The sequence below is a fragment of the Drosophila innubila genome (genome assembly GCF_004354385.1).
Source record: "Drosophila innubila isolate TH190305 chromosome 2R unlocalized genomic scaffold, UK_Dinn_1.0 1_C_2R, whole genome shotgun sequence".
Lineage (NCBI taxonomy): Eukaryota > Metazoa > Arthropoda > Insecta > Diptera > Drosophilidae > Drosophila > Drosophila innubila.
In genome coordinates this window covers 18658329-18682987 of record NW_022995374.1, presented here as the reverse complement: position 1 = coordinate 18682987, position 24659 = coordinate 18658329, and the positions used below count along the sequence as shown (strand labels likewise).

At 32.5% G+C, this 24659-nt stretch overlaps 1 protein-coding gene across 8 annotated transcripts in view; it reads right to left on the bottom strand.

The window, feature by feature from the left end:
• LOC117783526 (terminal nucleotidyltransferase 5C) overlaps positions 1–24659 on the bottom strand; it is a 59992-nt gene that overhangs the window by 24722 nt on the left and 10611 nt on the right. Inside the window, exon 1 of one of the 8 annotated variants that reach the window (XM_034620958.1) lies at positions 3991–5138. The exons of the other annotated variants lie outside the window; for them this stretch is intronic. Coding sequence (XP_034476849.1) covers positions 3991–4146 — 156 coding nt within the window. The 5' untranslated portion in view covers positions 4147–5138. Of the gene's footprint in view, positions 1–3990; positions 5139–24659 lie in introns of those variants that run through there. 8 annotated transcript variants of the gene reach the window in all.

Sequence of the window (24659 nt, the reverse complement as noted above, 5' to 3'; positions counted from 1 at the left end):
CTATATAAAATATAAATAGAAGTTAAAATTTATTTTTATTACATCGTTTAAATATGTATAAGTCTATCACAGATTTCGATAAAAGGAAGAAGAAAAAAAACTTTGGTGTAATCCATGTTACTGACCCGTTATTCATTCAAATTGATAATTTTCTGGTTTTTTTTTAATATTGAAATATATTTCCTTAAACGAATTATTGCATTCATATTGGGAGAAAGGCTTCTTCTTCTTTAGCTGTTGTTGTCTCAGCAGGTTGCCCAACCTAAAAACAAAACTTTGCCACACACAACTTGCAACCGCATTGTTTGCCTTGGTATTTGTGGCATTGCGGCCCGAAAAAAAAACTTAATTGCATATTGCCCCAACAGCAACACTCTGCGTGCGATTTTTGTAGTAGTTATTTCTTTTTTTTTTATTTTTTTTGACGGGACTCGTGACTTGTAAATAATCAAAAAAAAAAAAAGGTGGTTACTTTAATAGCACACATTTACACAAATCACAGAGATACAGATACACTTGCTGCGTTTTTATAGTTCTCTGCCTGTCTCTGCCTGAAGCCTGTCCAGCTTCATTCCCCAAAACTCCTGCTACACATTTATGTGTTATGCAAGATCTATTATCTGTCAGCATATTATTATTACAAACTTCCCCCTTCAGCAGCTGGCGAATTTCAAATTGCACCCATTTGCGTACGAAATTTTCGTGTATTTATCAACATGTTCCACTTCTTCTTCATCATCATGTTAATTTCCCCCCACGCTACGGAATTTATTTACATAAATTTCGGTAGTTGGAAATGCATATTGAATGAGTTTAGCCATTTGCACATTTGTCTAATTTCAACTTATCAACTAATTTGGCACAATTACTTATCAACGAAATGCAAATTCTATTTTCTGTCACAAATGTACACCAATGTGGGGGTTTTTATTACATCTAATTAATTTTCTACAGTGTCCCACAAATTGTCGATTTTTTAAATTTTTCTATTGCTCGTTAAGTGTTACTCGTCACTCGTTACCATTCACTTGTTACTCGTTAGTGTAGTTTCAACTCATCTACTAATTTGGCTCAATTACTTATCAACTTAATGTTTTTTTAGTGTTTTATTACTCGATAAATGAAACTCGTTACTCGTTACGTTACTGGCTTTTCGTTAGTATAGTTTCATTTTACATATCTACTAATTTGGCACACTTTCTTATCAATTGAATGCAAATTATTTAATTAAATGCGTTTTGCTTGTCTTATTTTGATGGATGCTAAACGTAAAATGTTACTCGTTACTCGTCACTCGTTACTTTTTCTACCTGTTTGGTTAATTGCTTTCGTTTTAGCATTTTTTTTATTGATGGATTTTCTTTTATGTTGAATTAATAAACAATGCGTAGGCCATTTACCTATCGCATCTACAAAGATGTAAGTCCAAATAGCTTCAGGCAACACAGTCAAGATTATTTATTTTCCATGTGCCAAGCTTTTAGAGATTAAACAACCACAACGACAACACAGATATAACTCTGAATGGGGTCAGAAGCCAACAAACATCGTAACGGAGCGTGTGGCACAAACAGACAGAAAAATACACATTCATCAAAGTTTTTTCTATTTATATTTCTTCAGGTAGATTGGCTAATTTTGAGTGCAGGTTATTAACCTTTTCAAAGAAGCCAAACGAATAAATAATAAAACAATCGTCAATAGTTGGTTGATTAATCTGTAAGAAGATAGATTTGCATTACAACTGCACATCATGATACTGATGATCTGTTACATTGTCATCATAGGTAGTTTCATAAGACCAATATACAATATAAGAATTTATTCTTTGCATGCTTACACGACATTTGCTCTAAATAAACTTGAACGAAATTGTTTATTTGCCTTTTTGTAACTTTGTAACTTGTGGCAACAAAACAAACAAAAACAAGGCAAACACAGGTCGGAAATACAGAGCTATTGAGCTATTATAGACAATCGATATTATCAATTGATAAACAGTAAAATAGGAACAAGTAAAACACAAAAAGACAATAAAACACGAGTATAAATTGTGAACAGCGTTTGTTTTTGAAGAGTTTCTATTTACCTGAACTATTTAATTATTAAATTTTTTTAATTCTGGGTTTCGGAATTTTAATTTCCTAAATTTTTGGGCTCCCAAATGTTGGCCCAAATTTTGAATTGTTTAGTTCAGGTTTTAGTAAACTAACTAACAGAAGATATATTGAATTAAAAATGTTCAAAAATGATGATAAAAATCAAAATTATCTGTTTGTAAAAATTTAGCTACAGATATTTTAATAGATATGTCACATTTAAAAATATCTGTGCTAAAATTTAGGTATAGAGATTTATATATTCCAGTTGAATTGAGCTGCGTATTTGGCAACGTGCATTGACTGCATTAAGAAATACAGACAGACAAATACAACAAAATAGGTGTACCAATATATATATTGATATATAAATATATAGAGAGAGAGCAATGTAATGTAATGTAATGTAATTAGTGAGGGTTTTCAGCGTCAAAATGTAATTTGCGCTTGTGAAATGTTTCGGACTTGGGTCTGGGGCTCACACGTGACCCAATGTCCATCTCCCCTATACCTACCACCTCCTCCCCTTCATTCACCTTCTTCTTCTTCTGCCTAAAAGCAAATCAACGAAATGCAAAAACTGACCAAGTCATTAGGTTTCACTGCGCGCTACGCTAATGAACCCGGATATATGTACATATTTGTACATATGTCCAATTGTAAGTGTATATATAACTATGCACATGGCTGTTTATATAAATTAGGCATGTACATATATTTGTGACACGCATTTCGTATCGAAATGGAATTTGAATTTCGTACAGAGAAAAAAAATATTGTAAATCTAACTAAAGTAACATTACTTTGAATCTTTTTTATAGTACATTTAAACATTTTTTCTTTTAAAATAAATACTATTCTTATTATATTCAAGTATAAAAAAAATTATTATAACAAAAAATTAAATTAATCATCAGCTAACAAGCTAGAATTGATTGTGAACTTAAAATAAAATAATCAAATTAATTTACTTAGTTATTTTTAGCAAATATTTAAATACGCTATAAGCTTTTTAAAGCTAATAAAATTTTTAATTAAGTGTAATTTGAAATCAAAATTGACTGTTTACTTTTACTTAAAAAAAAAAAAATATGAAAAAATGAATCTTAATCTTAATTTAATTTTGCAATTGTTTTATAGTTGAGTTTAAAATAATCCAATTCCCATTAATTTGTTTAAATCAGTTCTCACTGTATTTATTTTTCTGTGTGTATATTCGATTTATTGACTTGGAATTGAAATTCTCATCGAAATTTAATATAATTGTCGCTTTGCGATTAAAGAACAGCTTTTTGTTGCGCAACATACGTTTTTAATTGAAGAAACTTAAAAAATTCTTCTTATTTAATGAGCCAAATCAAATAAATACCATAAACGCACTTCAAGCCACATAAAAACATAAAAGAACAAATAACTGTCGTCCAAAAACAAAAAGAAAACGCAAAAGAATTACACAGTTGGTTGAAAAAGTATTTAAATAAAATTAAAAATTCACAAATTGTTTTATTTTTTTGCAAAAATATATCAAATATATTAATATAATATATTTTATTTATCTTTTCTATTTTTAATTGTTCTAGGAATAATAACAAGGTATATAAGAATTATATATAATTTTTGCAAGAAAAACTCTGTAACTTTTAATTTTGTCAAGAGACTTTCTTGAGCAAGTGTGGCAAAAAAAAAAAACTAAAGAAAAAAAATGAGCAAAAACATTTTTAACGAGCAACTTTTCAGCGCCATATGCTACAATTGCAAATGGGTTGTGTGTGTGCGTGTGAGGGTGTGTGTATGGGTGGGTGTGGCTGCCACTGTTGCTGCTGGCTGTTGGTTGTTGTTGTTATTGTTGTAGGGGGTGGCAGATGGGCCGTATCGTGGGCGTGACATTTACCTTAGCATTGTACCCTGTTGCCGCTGCCGCTGCCGTTGAAGTTGATGTCGATGTTGATGTCGATGCTGTTGCTTTTGTTTTTGTTGTTGCATTTGCATTTGCTTTTGCTTTCGTTGTTGTTGTTGCTGACGTTTCAAGCCAATTTTCCGGTTTCATATGAATGCTGTTGTGGGCGGCAAGGATCCGCACTCAAGTGGAGTTATAAAGAGATACAAGATACAAGATACAGGAGTGCACTTCAACCTTTTTTCTCAATTGCACTCGCACTGACAAATGCTACTGCCTGATTGTTGTTTGGTATTTTCTGCTTTTTTCTTTTATTTGCTTCTTTAATTGTTTGCTTACACTGCACAAAACACACACGCGTTACTCTCAAACTATTTGACTTTTGACTTAAACGCACACACTGCACTTTTCACGAGATTGAAAGCGGCCTCTGGCGGCCCAACATATGTTAGATTTAACCGCTTCTAGCTAGGAAGAGCTTCAGGTTGTTGTTGTTGTCGTAGTTGTTGCTCTTTCGATTGCAAACATATGTTTCGTCAGTCAGGCACGTATGCAACGCAAACACACTCACACACACTCTCTTGTGAGAGCAGGAGCCAGAGCGTGAGAGAATAAGAGCGGGAGAGCGTGCAGGATTATTTGTAACAATTGTAATGCTGACTGCTATAGTATATAACAAGCAGCAGAATGTTCTCGACTCTCGTTCTTTGAGCGTTGATTGCCTTTGATTGCTGTCGTCTCCTGTTTTTTTTTTTTGCACAAATTTCGCTTCTTTTTTTTGTTTTCTTTGTGTTATTGATATCGATATCGTGGTATATTTGCTCTGTTTCTGTCTACAACAAGTACATTGGCATCTAAGTACGAGTATATTGTATGTATATTTCTCTCTGTTTTATATTTTTGAATTTGATTTATTTATTTTGCTTTATTTCTTTTGTGCGTCTCCGCTGTGGACTTGTTGTGGCTTTCGTGCGCGGTCACTCTCGTTGAACGACTGAATTCAACGGCAATCGTTGGTGGCATGAAACTTGACAACGCGCCCGCAAATTGAGTGAAAACAAAGCAGCAATAGCAGCGGCAACAGCAAAGCTCTCAAAAGCACAAATGACTCCAAATTGAGTGAAAAACTCAACAGCTACAAAAACTAAAACAAAAAAGAAACAAAAAAAAAAACTTGTCAAGCATTACAGTTGCTGCTGTTGCTGTTGATCCCATTCGAAAGTTTAATTATATTTGCGCCACCGACACTAGTTGCTATGCTGATGTTGTTGTTGTTATTGCTTTTGAATTTTCGAAACCGGCAGACGCAAGCAGCGCTGGCAACTGCGGCAGCGCTGCGTCGCCGTCGCCGCCGTCGATGATCAGCAAAAGAAGCAACAAATTGTACACGCTCATTGTTATGGTGCTCTGCTCTCAGTCTACATATATGTGTGTGTGTGTCTCTCTCTCTCTCTTTTGGTATTGGTGCGTTTTGGCTAGGCGGCAGCACAATTACGTCAGAAATGCTCGCACTCCAACACACATACACACACACACACACCATCACAGCGACAGGCCGCAAAAAGCTTTTGCACTAAAAGTTTTCTTATACGAATTTCGTGCGCCGTTCTTTTTTTCAATTCATGCGCGACCCAAACATGCACACCCATACACACACACATACACTCACACATGTACATAAGCTAGGCAAAAACACTCGCAAAAAAATAAATAAAAGCTGCACCGGCGACATAAAAACATAAAAAAAAAGAAACGAGTGAAAACCAAAAATTAATTTAATTAGAAATAAATATTGTGCACACACGCATACACACACACATATATATAAATACAGTTATAAATGTTTATTTTATTTGATATTTTGGTTTTCTTATCTAGAACAGAAAAAAACAAAATTTAACAAATTTCATTTTTTTTTTAAATAAAAAAAAACAAACAAATATACATATGTATGCATTTAAATTTTGTCAAAACACTTTTTTGACCAACTGTAAATACATGTGTGCGTAATTAATGCAATTCACTTTTAAAGCTTATTTAAATGGCATTCACAAAAAAAAATCAACAAATACACAAAAAGCAACTGTAAAATTTGCAAATTGAAAAAAATTGTTGATCTTTTATTTGCTATTCTTTTTGTTCACTTTTGTCGCCTGCACATTGATATGTATTTTCGAAAATTTGTCGTTGTTTTGGCTGCTTGTTATTTTTGGCATTGTTTATTCGCAAAGATTGCATTTGAGTAAACTATTTTTATTTATTTACAGAGATACTGCATAAATGTTTTTATTTATATTTTCTTGAAAAGCTCTTTAATTTGTCTAAACATCTCTTGTTATTGTGTTTTTTACGAGTCTCATTAGCATTAACTGTAATTAGTTTATCATATGCTACCCACTAATATACTATAATTATATCTAAACTTTAGATTCTAAAGTCAAAGTTAATAGCTATGAAATATTTTACAAAAAAATATTGTTTACAAGCACTTAAAACTTGTTTGAAGACATTACTAACGTCATTACCGTGTGCGTTCAGCAGTTAAATTTAATTGCTGATGACTGATTGATTGCCCTGACTATCTAGGAATTAAGTTTTTCAAAACCCATCTTTTTAGACAAATATTCGTAGTCTTTTAAAAAATAAACATTTTAGAAATTTTGTATAATAATTGTGCCAAGTATCAAATATTCATTTAATAATAGAAAACTGCATGAAAACTGTAAGTGGAGAAAAGTCAAAATGAGAGTATGCTAAACTCAATAAAAAAATGTAGTACGAATATTTAGAAATGTATACTTTACGGTAAGATTATTATATTTCAATTGTCTATGTTGTCGCTGCTGTTGCAGTTGCTTTTCTACGTGTTCTTTGCTGTTATCAGTAGCGCAAAGTGAAATAATATAATAAAAAAAATAAGAAATAGAAAAAAAAGTAAACAGGATGCATTTTCAGTTATATTTATGAGGTGGGGGAGCTGTTTGTTGGCTGCTTATCAAAGTTTGTTGCCTGTTGCCCTTGACAACACAGTGTTGGGTAAGATGTTTTTGTTGTTTTTATTATATTGTTGTGGCTATTTTTGGTGGGGAAGGGAACTCTGCTAATTGCAATTAGGGCACCTGATGACGTCGATTGCAGTGTCACAAACACGTGTCCAAGCAACAGAGAAATTAAAATAGAAAATAGAAAATACAAGTGCAACAATGCAAACAAACAAAACTTGAGATAGATAAATAGATAGAGAAAGAAGAGATACAGATACATACAGTTAGTCAAGATTTTGTTTTAACAAAATAAAATACTTGAACTTTATTTTGAAGAAAAACAATTTTAATTATTAGAATTGAAAATTATTTATTTTAAAAACAAGACATTTTCACATTTATAAAAACTTGACGGTTATTTTTTCCCAGTTATTTTTCATGTTTAGTTTCTATCAAATAATAAATTATTTTTTCTCTCTTTTGACATTTAAATTAATATGTAGATTAAAAATAGACGTAATGAAATTGATCGAATTTAACTATTTTCAAAAATTGAAATTCAACATGCGATTTCTTAGTCTGTGAAAGCAATTACTTGACTAACTGTTTGTAGAAGTATTCGCACTTGTTGTCGTCTTTTGGGTATAAATAGTTAGGTCTATTTTTTTTTTTTGCTTTAAAGCCAAACAAACGCAGATTCCTTTGCTTCTCGTTGTTCGTGTGTTTGGCGCATGTGACTTGGGCGTTAACTAAAAAATATATTTTATAAATTACGTTCTAAACTAAAACTGGAGCTTAAAGAACAACAACAACAACAACAATAATGACAACAAAGAAACTGGCCACAGAAATTGTCTGTCTGCGTTGTTGTTGTCTGCGTGTTTGCGCAGAAAAAAGACCTTGCTTTCGATTTTCAAAAACGCACATACACACACACAGTCACACTCAGTCGCACACACACACACACTAACACAGACGGACAATCGCATAGAGCGCAAAGCAAGAAACGTTTAAATTGCTATTTTATGCACTGAAATCTGACGATGGAATACCAACAACCAAAATCACAGCAACAGCAGCAGCAGCAAAAAAAATGTTATTTAAACACAATACATATATAAAAAAAAAAAAAAAATACTGCAGAAAAATAAAAAATTTTTAAAACAATATGATAGAAAAATGTTGTTTAATAAAAATATTAGAAAACATAAAAAAAATAATATAAAAATTGTAATATAAAAAAATAACTATAAGAAATTAAATACAGCTCATTAGTTTTTGTTTTTTTTTTTTTAAATACATAGCAAGTCATTTATAAAATGTAACAATCAATCCATCCATCCTCCCTCCTCCCTCTCCCTCACACACACCCCCTCTCCAGCCATTGCCTTTATCACTCTCGCTGTCTCCCTCTGCCTCCCTTTTATTATTCTCTGCTCCAAGTCCAAGCCCAAGTCAAAGCAATAAGCACAACAACAACACTAACGTTAACGTCAGCGTCGACGCAGGCGTCTCAATAGCAGCACGCCTGAATGCGTTGACGTCGCCGTCGGCAGCAAGCGTCAGCAGCGACAGCGACAGCAATCATCGACGTCGCCGTCGTTGTTATTGCTTGTAGAACTTGTTGGCCAAAATGTTTCAGTTTTTTTGTCTTTTCTGTATACCCTGGAAAACTAAAGACTATGCATGCGTACTACTCTAAATGCAGAAAATTTTAATATTTTTAAATTTTTCGATAGTTTAATAAGTCCCCAATAACTAATTAATTTTAATTTTTTGAACTATGTTTTGCTTTGTTATTATTACTAGGTATTATTATTTTTTGAGTTTTACTTAAATTTTTGTTTTTATCAGATCATAGAAATATGCAGGGTATCTGCTAGATTGAGCTCTGCAGCAATTGCTCCGTTCTGTATTTGTTTATTTTAACTTGTTGACTTGTTGGCTGACTTGAGAGCTGGAGCTGCTCTTGGATTGCTGCCCTGTTCGGTTCGGTTCGGTTCGGCCTATGCCAGGTTACAAAAATACACCTTTCAAGACTGGTTTAGTTACACACTCACACACACACACACACACACACAGCTACAGCTGTTGTTGTTACAGTCTTTGACTGGCTTCTTGTTACAGCTCATTTGATAGCGACTTCTAAAAGCCATCAACTAAATAAAAATACAACAACTTTAGTTGGGTGTTGGCTGCCAGCTGTTGTAGTATTTAGTGTTGTTGTTGCTGCTGTTGTTATACTTTGTAATTGCCAACAACTTTGAAGAATGTCGTTTACTGTTGACTGAATGCAAAATGTTGAATTGTTGAAATGCCTTCGCAGTGCTGCAAATAGGGAGTGTATAACTAATATCTAAGTTACCAAATAAACGCAGCTCATTTATAAACCGACACATGTATCTTTATCTACTTTAAAATTGGCAAAGAACCCAACAAAAATTTCCTTGTCTTGTCTTATTGTTCAAAGCATTGAATTATGTAAGACAAGTTAATTACATTGGCTTTATGCAAGAATTTCAATTGCAGAAAAAAAAGTGAAAGTCAACAACACCAAACAGACACACATACAAACACACACACACACATATATATATATATATATATGCCTCCTATACATGTATTAAGTATACGCCACGTTGTTGCTGCTGCAATCGTGAACTGCTCGTTGTTGTTTGTTGCTCTGTTGTTTGTTGTTCGTTCGTCTTTGTCTTGGCGATAAGACGCATCCTAAATTCCAGGCACGTTGCCACAAATTTACGACCCAAGAACGAAAGGCCACAAACGTGAAACAAGCAACAGCAACAGAAACGACCTTAATTCTGTAGCAGCAACAGCAACAGCAGCAACAGCAACATCAGCAACAACAACAGCAACATCGTCATGAAATAACTCCAAGGGCAGCGACAATGTGGCATGCACTCGACTTAAAAGCATATACATATCTTGCACCTATACTATATACGTACTTACATATATATAACTGTTCTACACTGCAAAAAATTTATTAAAAATTCTATATAAAATATTCTTAAAAGAAAAGTTGAAATACAATTTTAAAAGTTAAATTTTCTAATTTTTAGAATCAAAATAGAGTCTAAATAATGATAAAATTGGCATTCCGCAAGGAAATCGGTTAAGATTTGACAAAGCTAAGACATTAGGAAGTTTTTTTTAGATTGATTGCGAGGGTAGAATGAAAAAAAAAGGATTAAAACTACAACAGAAATGTACCAAGACTTAATTTAACGATAAGCCATATCAAGTTATAAGTATAGAACTAGGAATTAATGGCTCTGTATATCGAGCAACGATTTTATTCAATAGTAAAGCTGGATCTCTAATTACTATTTTAATCGTAAAGTTCATCTCGAAAAAATGATTGTGGCTTTCCAGCCATTTTATTACTAAAAGGATTGTTATTTATGTACTTTAATTCACTTCAATTTTTTTCAAGTGTAACTCTTGTAGATTTTGACTTTTGTGTATGGAAAACGCTCACTTTGCAGCCGACATTAGAATGGAACTGGTTGCAGCTGCCACTGTTGCTGCCACAACTGTTGCTGTTGTTGTTGTTGCTGTGGTTGCTGCTGCATTTGCCGCTTAAATTGTGTCCTAACACTTGGCGCAACGCCTCCGTGGCATGCAGCCTCCGTTAGGCGGCGTTAACGAGCTCGTGCTGTTGCCACAACAACGCACAAGAATTGCCATGAACCAATTTGATAATACACACAGTCACACACAGTCAGACACACACACACACACGCACAACAATTATTTGCTGCTCAAGCAAGAAAAATTGAAAGTTGCCTTCAACGTTTTGTGGCACATTTGAAAATCTTTGGCAGCAAAAAAAAATGTGAAGAAACCAACGCTAAACGTTGCCAAAAATCCTACAAATTTTCAAACCAAAACCACGCCTCCTTATGCCTGCAACGCCCACTTATTAGATGACCGTGAAATTGATGTCCTGTCGTGTGGCATGCGTCAGCTTGCCACAGTAAAATCCACAAGCTATGTACAAGACAGAAAAAGCTTACAAAAATTAAGTATACGACTTGCAGATACTCTTGATGATGTTAAAAAATCTATAATATTATATCTATATATAAAACTATTTGTCCTCATTGACTGACTGACTGACTGATCTTTGTGCAGCCCAAACGATAAAACCTAGAAGGCTGAAATTATCGTGCATTTATAAAATACACTTTTATTAGCATTCTAAAATCTGCATACCCCGTATACCAATTTGTTAACAGGGTACTTTCAAAAGTAACATCGCGTCAGCTGAAAATCACGGCTACAATTTCCGGTCTGCATTTTGTGTGGGCCGCTTGCAAATTGTTGATAAGCATTTAATGTTTATCAGCATGAAACAGAAACACAAAATACACACAGCCACACACACATGCACCCTCACACAGACACACACACACACACTTGACTTGACTTGATGGAGGGTCCTCCTTATTGCCAGTCTATTTACAAATTGGCATCTAAAAATAGAATACGTCTAAGCTCGCTTGCATTTTTTGTACTTTTTTTATTCTTTTTTGGCGTGGGCGGCTTTCATTGCAAATATGGCCAAAAGGGAAATGCGAGTGATAAGCAAGACACAAACAAAAAACATATAAGAAAAAACATGGGGAAAATGGAAAGTGAAGCAACGAATTTGATATACCCTTTCAAATTACAATCTAATAATAAAACAACAATTGGCTTAAAACTAAAATTCAACATTTTTGTACAATATTCTAAGAAAAATATTCGAATAACACATTTATCCTACTACAGCCTTTAATCACATTTGTAATATAAATTATTACACATTTTTCTATATGTGATATATAAAAATAGCAATAAACTTATACTTTAAGGACCGGTTTTTCATTCGCTAATTAAGTGGTTTGATAACTATATCAGAGATATTTTGAAGTATAATGTATAGAAATTAATCTTAAATTTTAAAATATCTATTTGATAAAATTAAAGGTGACATTGAAAAATCGGGAATAAATGTGTTAAGGTTTTTATAAAATTTGTAGTAAAATACGTATAATACGAATATTTGATGCCCTCTCCTATTCATAATTTGATTTTGTAATTATTGTGTATAATTTATCATTTCTAATTTGTAGTTTTGTAAATTCATTTAAAGCTTTTCCAGCTAAACACAAAGGTTTTTTTGTTTAAGTTGTTAAGACTGCAACACAATTTACATATTTTGTTGACATTTCGTTGTCGGTGTTGGCACTTTTGTTTTAAAATACACAAAATTCCCCCATACAAAGATTGTAAAATAAACCAGATTTTCCTCAACTGGTTTAAGCAAATAAAAATATATTATTTTCTCTATTTAAAAGCACAAATAAAGGCAGTTAAATATGCTTAAGCAAATAAATAGAAAGGGTATATTGAGTAGAGTATTTGACACGTTAACACTAAGAGAAATGATGTGAAAGAGCTTTGGCTTTAGCTTATCACACACACACACACACACACAAAGATCCCGCTTGATGACGCCAGCTCAACAGCTTGGTTAACTTCAATGATGCTTGGCCATAATGAAAAATCGATGAGTTGCCAACGCGTCGAAATCTACAGCTCCTTCAACAGATTAACTGCCACTTCTGTTGTGGCAACCAATGGACAATCAACGGAGGCAGCCGAGTGGCGCCCACGCCCAATTCCAATCCCACTTTAAATCCCAATCCCCCAGAAGCTGCCACTGGGACACTGCTTATGGTTAGCACGAGGATGAACAATTGGCGGTGAGTTGGGAGTGAGTTGCACATGTGGCAAGTAGCATGTGGCGACTGGCGTCTGTTAAAAAATACTATGGGCGTGGCATATGGCGTCCGTGGCGTCGTGGGCGTGCGCATGACCGCCTCCGGATACATGGCATTCAATTAAGCGCAATTTAAGTTAAACTACACCAAAGCATGTTACATAAGGATTACTACCTACAACAGTTGCCACACTGATAAAAACAATATTATAAATTCGTACATTTATGGAAAAAAAAAACATTTTTCTTAAGATCTTTCGTCTCAAAAATACTTGGAGATTGGAGATTTTAGAAAGAAGGGAAAACGTCTTGATTCTATATATTTTTTTTTACATAATGAAAATAACAAAATATTTGAGACAATATTGATTTTAATTATTTTCGACTTATTTCTCTTAACATGGTTAAGAAAGAAATTCTACCAGTAAGCCAGATATCAAATGTAGTTTTTATTTTGTCAAATATATATATATATAAATAAAAGCATGTGATCTTTATTTTTTTTCGCCCAAATATAATGATTATAGTCGTATTTTTATAACATTTCTCAAAATTAATTGGTATCATTGTTTAAAATTTTTCAAAATCATTACATTCTAATTATTTTTATAAAATCTCGATAATCAAAACATTTGCTGATGGTGTAAAAAAAAGTACTTGAAGCAAGTGTTTTTTTTACTTAATTTAAGAAAATCCAGACTACCGAACTCTTGACAACGTTTGGGATTAATTTTATTCCGAAATTCCGAAATTTGTGTTCTGGAAATTCGTCAACTATAGTTGCCATCGGAAATGAGACATATCATATCAAATTCTTATCTCTACCTTTATATCTATAACTATTTTTATTGGATATTGTTGTTGTTTTGCAACACTTTGTAATATAATCCGCAGGATTTGCAATCACCGTATGCCGCTTGTTGTTGCTGTTGTTGTTCTTGTTGCTGTGGGCGGTTGACGCCCACTCGCAATAATACAGTTAGAAAATTACGCATGCTGACGTCATTGTGAATGACTCGCGAAGCTTCCACAAGCCGCAAACTGCGTCATTCATTCATTGTGCTGTAGTCCCAAAATGAAAAAAGAGAGCACACACACACACACACGCACACATACACAATTGTCGTAGGTTTCAATTTGTGGGTGGGGGGCGCCTCTGTTCGCTTGCCTGCATTTCATTCATAAAAATATGGCGAGAGCATGAAACAGCAGCCAATGAGACGCAAAGAGAGTGTGAGCTCGTAATGCTAAAGTGTGAGCCAACGTGACAAGAAGAGAGTGTGAGTGTGAGAGAGAGTGAGTATGTTAAAGCTTGCTGGAGTCCTTTATTGACCTTTGCCAATGCGCAAGCCGCAATGCTTTGAGTGAAAGCTCAAAGCATTAGAATTGCGCAGTACAAGAAAGCAAACAAAGAGAGAGAGTGTGTGGGAGTGGAAGTGAGTGTGTGTGAGTGGAAGTGAGTGTGAGTGAGAGTGGGAAAACGAGTGATTTTTTTATTGCAATAGCTGCAATGTCAAAGCCAAAATACACAAATGACCTTTAAATAAGTCCAAGTCTAAGTCTTGGACGGGGCTTGGCAGACACGAAATCCAATCAAAGCACATATTGTTGCATGGTAATCACCTCATCAACTGATCAATTTATGAACTAGCCCACAATATCACAACCAGCAACTGTTCGAGAGCTCTGGCTTTATCGTATTAACAAGACTTTTTAACAGCAGCAGCAACAACTCGCACAGCACATTTGATTTCAAGGTTGTCGCGAAACGAAATGTCAAAATTGCAGATGCGACGCAGCAAGTTTGCACCTTGGTTCAAAAACGAGACGAAACGAAACAAGTTCCCAAAGAGAGTTAGAACAAACATACAAATAAACCAGCCTGCATACACTGCCATTCACTTGTATAGGGACAAGCATTTTTTAAATGTCTAATATTAAATGATATCTTAATCGAATTTTGCTCCTGTCATAGCATTTCTGTTTTTTCAAATTGACTGATGTTAAACATAAGAAAAATACATTATTGCATTATTTAACAATTAAGCTTTAGGTATATCAAAGTTATGTATATAGTTTGTAAAAGTCCAAATATGGATTTTGCTTATCAACAAACAAAAAAATTCCAAAATTTTAAAGAGCGCAAAAAAATTGTACTTTAAAAAACACCGTCAAACTATAGAGGGTATATAGAGTTTTGTCATTCACTGTATATCGAGTATATTCAACGATTTGAAATGATAATACATATATAGTAATGACAATTATGATGATGCGCCAACATCAGGCATTCCAACAAACCTTTCGATACATGGCAGGGGGAAACTTGACTGACAAACCCGTATTATAATTTATTGTGTAATGACTGCAATGACTACCACAACAACAAGCAATAAGAGCCACAAATGTGCGACAAAATGAAGCAAGAATGCCGAACACAGAAAAAAGAGCACGACTTGAAAATACCCATATGTTGATAACTAAAGATATTAACAATAATTTTGAATACAAATTTAAAGTCAGAGCTATTACTTAATCCTTTATTAAATATTGTTTCAAATTTTTTTTTTTTATTTGGATTTATTTCATGTATTTCAATACTTCTTTCGAAATTTAATTATTTTTTCCATAATTGTTTTACTTAGAATATATCTTTCACATCTTCTAATATTTCATTTGATTTTTTTATCTTTTCAGTTTAAATTTTTAATCTTTAAAAATTTTAATCAAGCTTTTAGTTTTAATTAAGTTTTTGAACATTATTTAAAAAAAGCTTTAGGTCAACTGATCTAGTTGACATTCATTAAATAAATAATACATTAAAAAAATCAAAATAATTTTTTTTATAGTAAAAAAAATCAATTTTTTGTAATGTCTTAAAAATATTTAGCCATTTATTCAAATAAATTCTAAAGATTTAATAATATTAAAATATATGAGTCTTAATTTTTGCATGTTACATACACTGTCAGTCATGTGCATACCCAAAGCGTTTGGAATAGCTGCGAGGTATAACGAGACGCGGTTCAATGCAATAAGCAAAGCACATGCAAAAACAAATACGAAGCAAATGCAAATGACAGCGACAACGAGAAGACGAAGAACGGCAACGGCAACAGCAACAGCAACAACAACAAACACAACAACAAATGCAAATACAAATACAATGTACCGTTGCTTTTCAAAGTAGCCACCAAAAAAGAACAACAACATCTGCAGCAGCAGCGGGCGAATGAATATTACTTTCAAATAAAACAAAAACAATTGTGAAGCAGCCGCAATACAAACACAGAGCAACAAAAACAAACAACAAAAAAACACTTGAAAGCATTGCGAGCATTTAAGAGAGCTTAGAGATTGGAAGCTTTTGTGTAAGCTTCAAGCTGTTCACACTTCACTTTCCCAACTGTGTGAAAATTGACAGTGATGAAAGAAAATTGTATTTTCCAATTTATTTGCAGCATTAAAATGTAGGAAAAATTTAATGATAATATTGAGATTCCGCAAGGAAATCGGTGAAGAATTGACAAAATTATGACAGTTTAAGGTTATCAAAATATCCTCTCATTGGTGTTTCTCAATTTTAAAAATATTTAAATTCGATACAAATTGTTTCACTTTGTTAACTTCTTTTTAGAAGAATAGACAAAAAGAATAAATAGCATTATTAATAAAAATATAAATCAATTATTAAATTATAAAAAAAACTGTGCAAAAGATATTGGATTAAACTTTTGATTGTATCAAAACACTTCTTTTTTTTGTATTATATATTTTCTTATATTTCCTAAAAAGAATATATAGACTTTCATATCATTTATCATTTAGGGTTGGTTGACATTTATGTTTTTTTTTTAAGTCAGCCAGATTTCAAGTCCTTTAGCTTTTTTTAGCTGTTTTTTTTTTAAGTCAGCCAGATTTCAAGTCCTTTAGCTTTTACAATTCTAAGACTGCTAAATCTAGCTAGTTAATGTAATGTCTAAAATGACAGCACTGATCCAAACAAGGGCTAGACTCTCATATGTACATATTTTGTGTCCAGGGCTGGTCCAGTTAAGCTTATGCAAATTCTGTGTGTTGGCTGCACAAAGTTACAACCTGTTGCCGTTGTTGTTGCTGTTTGTGAGGGGGAATGCGAGAAGAGATGAGGTGATGAGGGAGGGGGAAGGAGAGGAGATAGGCCGATTAGTTGCTCATGCGCTGCGCTCGTGGTCCACAATGCATTCGAACGGCATTAAATGCAGCTCAGTGTGCCAGTCAGTCAGTCAGTCAGTCAGTCAATGAGTGAGTGAGTTGAACTAGTCGTCAGTTTAGCATTTGTTGTTGTATTGTTGGTGGTTCTATGCACCTCTCTGTTAACGCTGGCTTAAAAAGTGAATGTCCACAGAGAAACAGTCCTTGAAACCCGAAACCGATCTTTCCAGTTTACAAGCTGACTGCAGTCAGTTGCCACTTTACTGCTGCAACTTTGCCAGACAACGAACTCAAAACTTGGGCTTGCTGCCACAGCCAAGATGCTGATGCTTTTGCTTTTGCTTTTGCTGGCCAGACCAAACTAAACCAATCGAATTTAATCGAATTCTATTCATATATCATATTCATATTCATACTCGTAGTTGTGCACTGTGTAAATCCTTCTGCACCTGAACAAATTTCAAGTGCTGCACTGCGCGAAACTACTTGAATTACAGCTACTTTTCAGTACAAAATCTATATACTATTTTCTGCTTCGTAAGAAATTATTTATTATGATTAATATAATTTTTGGAAATTTAAGTACCAAATTTTATAAATATTGGAGGAAAGGTAACAACAAAATTTAGAAAAGTTACAAGAATTACATTTTATTGTCATGAAAATTGTATTGTGACATCCATGTACTGAATTTCTTACTCGAGGGTTAAGTTATAATCAATATTGTATAATGAAATTAAACTAAAAAGTTTCATAAATTCTTGAGGAAAAGTATCAAGAAAACTTATTATAGTTATAAAACAAAGTTTCAAAACAATAATAAGTAATAATCAGAAAAGAATAACTAAATAAATGTATATGATAATGACTAAGAAAAAACTTATTTTTTCCCATCTGTTTAAATATATTTTTGCAGTGCATTAACTTGTCAAGAATTTGGGTTACTTTTGGGTGCGGTTCGTGCATGAGAATAAAAAGTAGAATGAATTTTAAAATGTACACGAACAGTATAAAAAGATTACAATATTGACATGGCACACATACATCCTTGCCAAAAACTGTAGAACAGAACCGGATCTTCCAACAATAATAAATGCGAAAAAAAATAAAATAAAAGTGAAAAAAAAACAAAGTCTAATTATAGATCGATTTACACGCATTGCACAATGGAGAGACGGAACGTCGTCGCGTCACTTTGTCGAGGGAGGGACAAACGCGTCACAACCAGAACCTGACCATAAAAAAAACCGAGTCACAAATCCCCCCTTAAGCAAAGGCAAAAAGTCAAAAAAAAAACTAAAGCAAAAGCAAACTCAAGCTCACAATCAACGTAATGCGATTACAAAACACTCGAGAGCAAAGTGAAACAATTAACTGAACGAGTCTGCAAAGTATTTTTTTTTTATATGTACTGTATTGTATCTATAGCAAATTTTGGTATCTGTATCTCAAACTGTATCTGTATCTGTGTTCATTTAACGAGCGTTACAGATAAATCAAAGCACCAAAGCGTAAATTTTTTTTCTTTATTTTCTGTTTTATTTTTCTTTATTTTTGACCAAAAACTGAAAGCTGGGGCGCAGTCCACTGTTCACTAGCCACCTGCATTGGATTGACATTGAAGCTGTTTGTTTATTGGATTGTATTGTTGTTGTTGTTGTTATATTTTTCCCTCTTTTTTAATTTTATTTTTTTTAAATATGTATATATTTTATAAGACCAAACCTACAAGTGTCTTGTGCCTTTCATTTCTTGCAATTGGCGTTTTAGTTTGCACTCTTGGCTAAGTGAAGTCAACTGCATACCTGAATATGCAGGCAAATTTAATCGGCTTATTTCATAAGTAAATGCTTGCTGATAAATTAATTTAAAACACTTCTCAAATCTTAAATCTATTAAGCACTTAAAAGCTTAATGCAATTTGAGATCAAGGGAAGCGAATTGAGATTGTTATAATTAGACATCAAGCTTATATTAAGTAATTAAAGTGCAAAAATTGTATCAAGTAATTAATGAATATTTCAGAAATAAAAACCCACCATAATCACATACATTTTCGGTTGGTTTTTGTTTATTTTACATTTCTGGAACACTCCTCATTATATATTTACCTAAGCAAAAGCTTTTCGAATGTGCTTGAGCTTTCAGGCCATTGCTTTAAGTTTATTTAATTTATTCTCCTTTTAAGTAAAACTGAAACAGATGAAAGTTGCTTAAATTGAGAGATGAGCTTAATTTTATTCAATATTATTACAAAGAAAGTTTTGCGAATTTAATTGAGCTTTCAATGTCAAAGCTCATGAAAGTGCAGTTAAATTAGAGCTAAGCTCAAATTTTTCACTCTCACTTTTAATAAAGCTTTCAGAATGTGCTTGAGCTTTTTAGGCCAAAACTCTGGCTGCTTAAAGTTGATTTAATTAAAAGTTGAGCTTATCTTGATCAGCACTTAGTCAACCTCAATTATTTACTCTAATTCTCAAACGAAAGTTAAACCTATCTTTAATCACTCTAGCTCAATCTCAATCTATACTCTCAAATAAACTTTATTTTAAATAACACCTTAAAGACAGACAGTCAGGATCATTGTTTTCACTTTCAATATAATTAATATTGGTTTTATTTGCATTGTGAGGTCGTCAAGTTGGGTTTCTCCTTAACAGCTGATTTAATTTAGGGTAAACAGTTGGTTCTCATGGTTTAGGTATTTACCTTTCGAAAGGAAATAACGTTATAAAAACCAATTAGAAGCCTAAAATGCCAACTTGCAAGGCACTTTACTCGTAAATACCAGTAATAAAGTAAACCTTAATTACTTGACGCTGCTTTGGCAAACAAAACAAAGCATAGAAAGAAACGAAAAATAACACAAGTCTTTAGTAGGAATGTACGCGTTAAGAAGATACCCAGTAGCTTAAATGCTGCTTTTCGTTATATGAATTTAAGAAAATTAACAGATTAGACAAATTACTTAACTGCATTTTGAATTTATAACAAATCTTTTAAATAAACTAGAACTATGAACTATTAGCATCACAGCAAATTGATATAAGAAATTAAGTAACTCTAGCTCTTTCAGATCTGGGTAATTGTTTTTAAAGCTGCTGCGTTATCTGATTTATTAAATGCTATTTTAAATTTACTTACAATTTTTAATAAGAATTTGAAACAAACCGAAAGTATGAGATCTGCTTTAGAAATTTAGTAGCTCTAGGGTTTTCAGATCTAGGAAATTGTATTTAAAGTTGTGGTTGATTGGAAAACAACGTTGTTCTTGTATTAAAATATAAGTAAGTTTGTAAAAGGTACTTAAGAAAAACAGTTACTCTATCTCGATCATAACTATACATATTTTATAGACAATATTTACTTATTAACAAATAAAGCTGATATTGTAATAGTTAACAGGCTTGGATATAATACCCTATGTTTTCCACACTGTCTACAGGGTATTGATTGGTATGAGGTCTCTTAAAGACGCATACCAAAGCGAACCACTTGAGCTGTTGTTGTTGAGCGGTGTTGTAACCCTTCAAAATAACTTTATACAACTTTGTGTAAATATAGCGTGTTTAGTGTTTTTGCGCATTAAACAGAAAGAAAAAGCCGCCAAATGCCGCAAGGCAAAAGAAAAAAATATATATATAAACAATAAATTAATAATAATAATAATAATACATATATGCAGAAATAAAAAATATTAGAGGAATTGTTGAGGAGCCACTGACAAGTGCCAACAATAAATAGATACTGACAGTTATTGCAGTATAAGTGTAATTTAAGTATCTGTGTATATGTTAGTGTAGTATATGTAGAACGACCTTGACGAAGGCAGTCTTCCGAACTCTTTCAGCTCTTCCAAACACGCTTCATGGCAAAAAGCAGTCGCAATACAAGAATTAGCGGCGCTTAATGCGCAAGCGTAACAGAAAAATCGTTAAAAAAAAAAGTTTAAAAAAAAACACTAAATATTAAATACATTTTTGTTGGTTTCTTTTTTCTCACACATACTTATGAACGATTTTTCAATGGTCAACAACAATAGCGGAACAAGCTAAATGATTTTAAAATAAATGCGCCATTCATAAGTGGATGCCACACATGAATATATCGAGTATATCTAAAAAAAAAAAGAAAAAAAAGAATAGATACATGCATACTTCAGCTACAGATACACTATCTTATTGTTTGTATGTATTTCGTTGATCACACAACAATCTTTTCAACATCCGCATTCTACGTGGCGCTCTAAATAGTTAAACAAAACACAAAAAGAAAAAAATTTTGATTAATAGTTTTTGTTGTTGAAGTTTTATTTCAATGTTAATTGAAGCCTCGATCTTAGCACGTGATTTCCCCCCTTTTAATGATGACTCAGTTATTTATTTAGTTCGAATTGCACTGACGTTTAGTTTTAGCAGTAAAGAACAATTAAAAACCGCAGTGTAATTATAATAAAAGTTGAGCTTAAATTGAATTTAAATTGAAAATTGCAAAGCTGACAAGCTCAAGTTGTGTATCTGTCAGATTGCAAATGTTGTTACGGATTTTTTAAGTATCATAGAGACGACTCAAAAATTAAAAATATAAGTGGTTTATCTTAATTAATTTAATTTGAAAATGTCAGTTTCTATTCAATTTCTAATTTTAAGTTTACACAATCTTTTAACTGCGAATAAATAAAATTAAAAAATAAATGTACTGATAAAAAGATACATGTATTGTTTAAACGTCCAGCTTGCAATGCATTTAAGCTAGAGCTTTCAAAGCTCTCCTGTGCATGTGCCATGTGCGTGAGTTTAAGCTTTCAATTGAAATTGAATATATCTTTTATCTCGTCATAGAAAGTGAAACTTTCCACGTTAAATGTCAAGATATCATTTTTGCAATGATAACAATCATTATGAGATACCTGTTTATTTAGGAATACACAAATATGAATATAAATATTTAATGCAAATGATATTTTACAGTACATTATTTAAGATATCTTCAATTTATTTGGAATGAAACACAACTGTACTCATATACTTCCCAAAAAATTAATACAATCGACAACATACTGGCCTAATTCGTATCTCGTTTGTGAATAATAAAAATAATAATGATATAATTTCGTCACATTTGCCATGTCATTAATTGTTTTCAAATTGCCTTCAATTTTAAACATAGTGTTTACGAATTTGGCTCGAATTCGTTTTATTTTTTTCTGCAAGTCAGACAAAAAAACAAGCTAAAAATAAACTAATAATAAGCTGGACAATATATCTTACCTATTATTATTATTATTACTATTGTTGTTGTTGTTGAAATATTGGATTTAACCTTTAATTTAAGCGTTGTTGTTTTGATAGAAGGAAGACACAGCGACAAAAACAGAAAAGTTTCATAATTAGCGGAAGTAACTTGTTTTTAAATACACACACACACACACACATACTAAGAGATATTCCGCATTTTTCGACAATTGATAAAGAGCAGCACTTTATCAGGTTTGTTGTGTTGACTATTAGAAACAATTTGCCAACACTTTTCGCATCTATTTTAAACATTTCTTAGAAATTCGGTTAACAAATTACAGCTAAAAAAAAAAGCCATGTGGTAATTTTGATATCAGCTGAAACTCCCAACAAAAACTATTTGGACAGCAACAGCAATAGCCCAACTGCCTGTACTTCAAAAAATAAAACCTGATAAGCACTCTGCACTGATAAGTCACAGTCTTAAAGCCACAAAGACAAAAACCACAATAAATTATAAGTAAAAAGAAATAACTAATCTAAAGTGAAGTTTCAACTATTATTGTTATGAGAATGGAAACGCCCTTGAAATATGGCGATTAGTTTACTTAGAATTCGAAACTTTAATCGTGACCCGGAGTTTTTGTTGAAGATGGGCCAGAAAATGTGTCAGCTGCTAATGATACTAGCTTATTGCTGAACTGCAGCTGAAACTCAAGCTTTATTGTAATTAAAATACTAAGTTAAAGTTTAGTGTGTTTTAAGAAGCTCACTTGCTTATGCTGCCTATGCAGAACTATATGATAATAAAAAAATAAGTTCCTAAAAAGTTTATTTATTTAATTTTTCTTTAAAAAAACATATAATTTGATTTGATTATTTTTAGTTAATATTCATAAAACAAAATAAAGTTTGATTAATATACTTTTATATTATAAATTGTCTATGCACAAATAATTTTCTTAGTTAGTTCTGTTTACATAAACTAAGTTTTCAGTAATATTATTTCTTAGTAAAGCTTTCAGTTATTTTAATTTAATTTATACTTTAATATAATTTCGCTGTAAATTATTTTCATTCAGAAATATTGAGCTTTTCTCCTGCCAAACAATCTGCTCGCTAATTCATGTGTTTAAGCTGCATTAAATCGCGATAATCTAATCCGTTTTTTAGTGTCGCTTGAAGCTTGTGTCATTGAGCCATAGATAGACCGACTGACTGACGCTTGGGGCACTTGTTTGTTTGGCTTAAATGTCAGCCTAGCCGGCAGCCGTGCATAAATGTTAAATGTCTTTTAAATACCAATTGAGGCGGCTCGTATAAAACTACATATAAATAAGAAGCGCCAGTTAAACTTCAATTTTGAAAGTTTGTGCATAATTATTAATCGTTTTATAGCCGTTAAATAAGTATTGTAAGAAAACAAAACAGAAACAACAACTACAACACACACACACACACACACACATATTTTAAACAATTTACCAATTTGCGATGAAAAAGATGAAAAAGAAAAAATCCAAATAATAAAATAAATGCAGCCTTCTCGCCTCTGCTTTGTGTCAACTAGCTTGCAACAGCGGCAACTAAAACAACAACAACTACAACTACTGCTACTACAACAAAAACAACAACAACGAGACGATTGCAAGTCGAGCTCAGATTAGGCGAAAAAATTTGAAAGGTGCACACACGAATGCATTGCAAGCATTTTAAACAAAGAACTACAACAACTCTGTCTGTCTGTCTGTCCGTCTGTCTGTTTGTCTTTTAGCTTATACTCAAACATAGACAAACAACAACAGCAACAACATTGTTGGTAACAACATTGTATGTGGCATACCTTGCATACAATTGTAGGTATGCGATTAAATTGATTGTTTAAGCTTGTATTTACATCCTTATGTTGTCTATTAGACCTACCAATTCTATCGATAGCAATGTGAATCGATAGTTTTGTATCGAAAAAGTATGTAAACAATGTTGTAGGAAAGTCTTTTATAAAAACAAAATCACATTTATAATTGAAGCATGAACTGCATTTTTTTGTATTTTTTTTAAAGTGATAATGTGTTGATTTATACTAATTATAATACAAGTAGTTGATTAAAAGTTAAAGCTTGCATTAAAATCCAACGAAGATCCAGAAATTAATTAGATTTGAATGCAGCTTGAATTAAGAGGCTACAATATGATAAAAATTAAATTCTACTTAAAAATCTGTTCAGTTTTGACAAAATGACAGTTTGAAGTTGGTCAGACTCCCGACAAAACAACTTTATAATTTATAACATAAGTACATTACGAATCATAAAATTGACTACTGAGAAACTATATTTATATTACCTCTAAAAAAGCAATAAGAGCATGAACAGGCTGCATTCAGACTAGTTTGAATAAATATTTATAGAGTCAAGTGTTTTCAGACATTCAAGTGCATTTTGTTCTATTGATAAA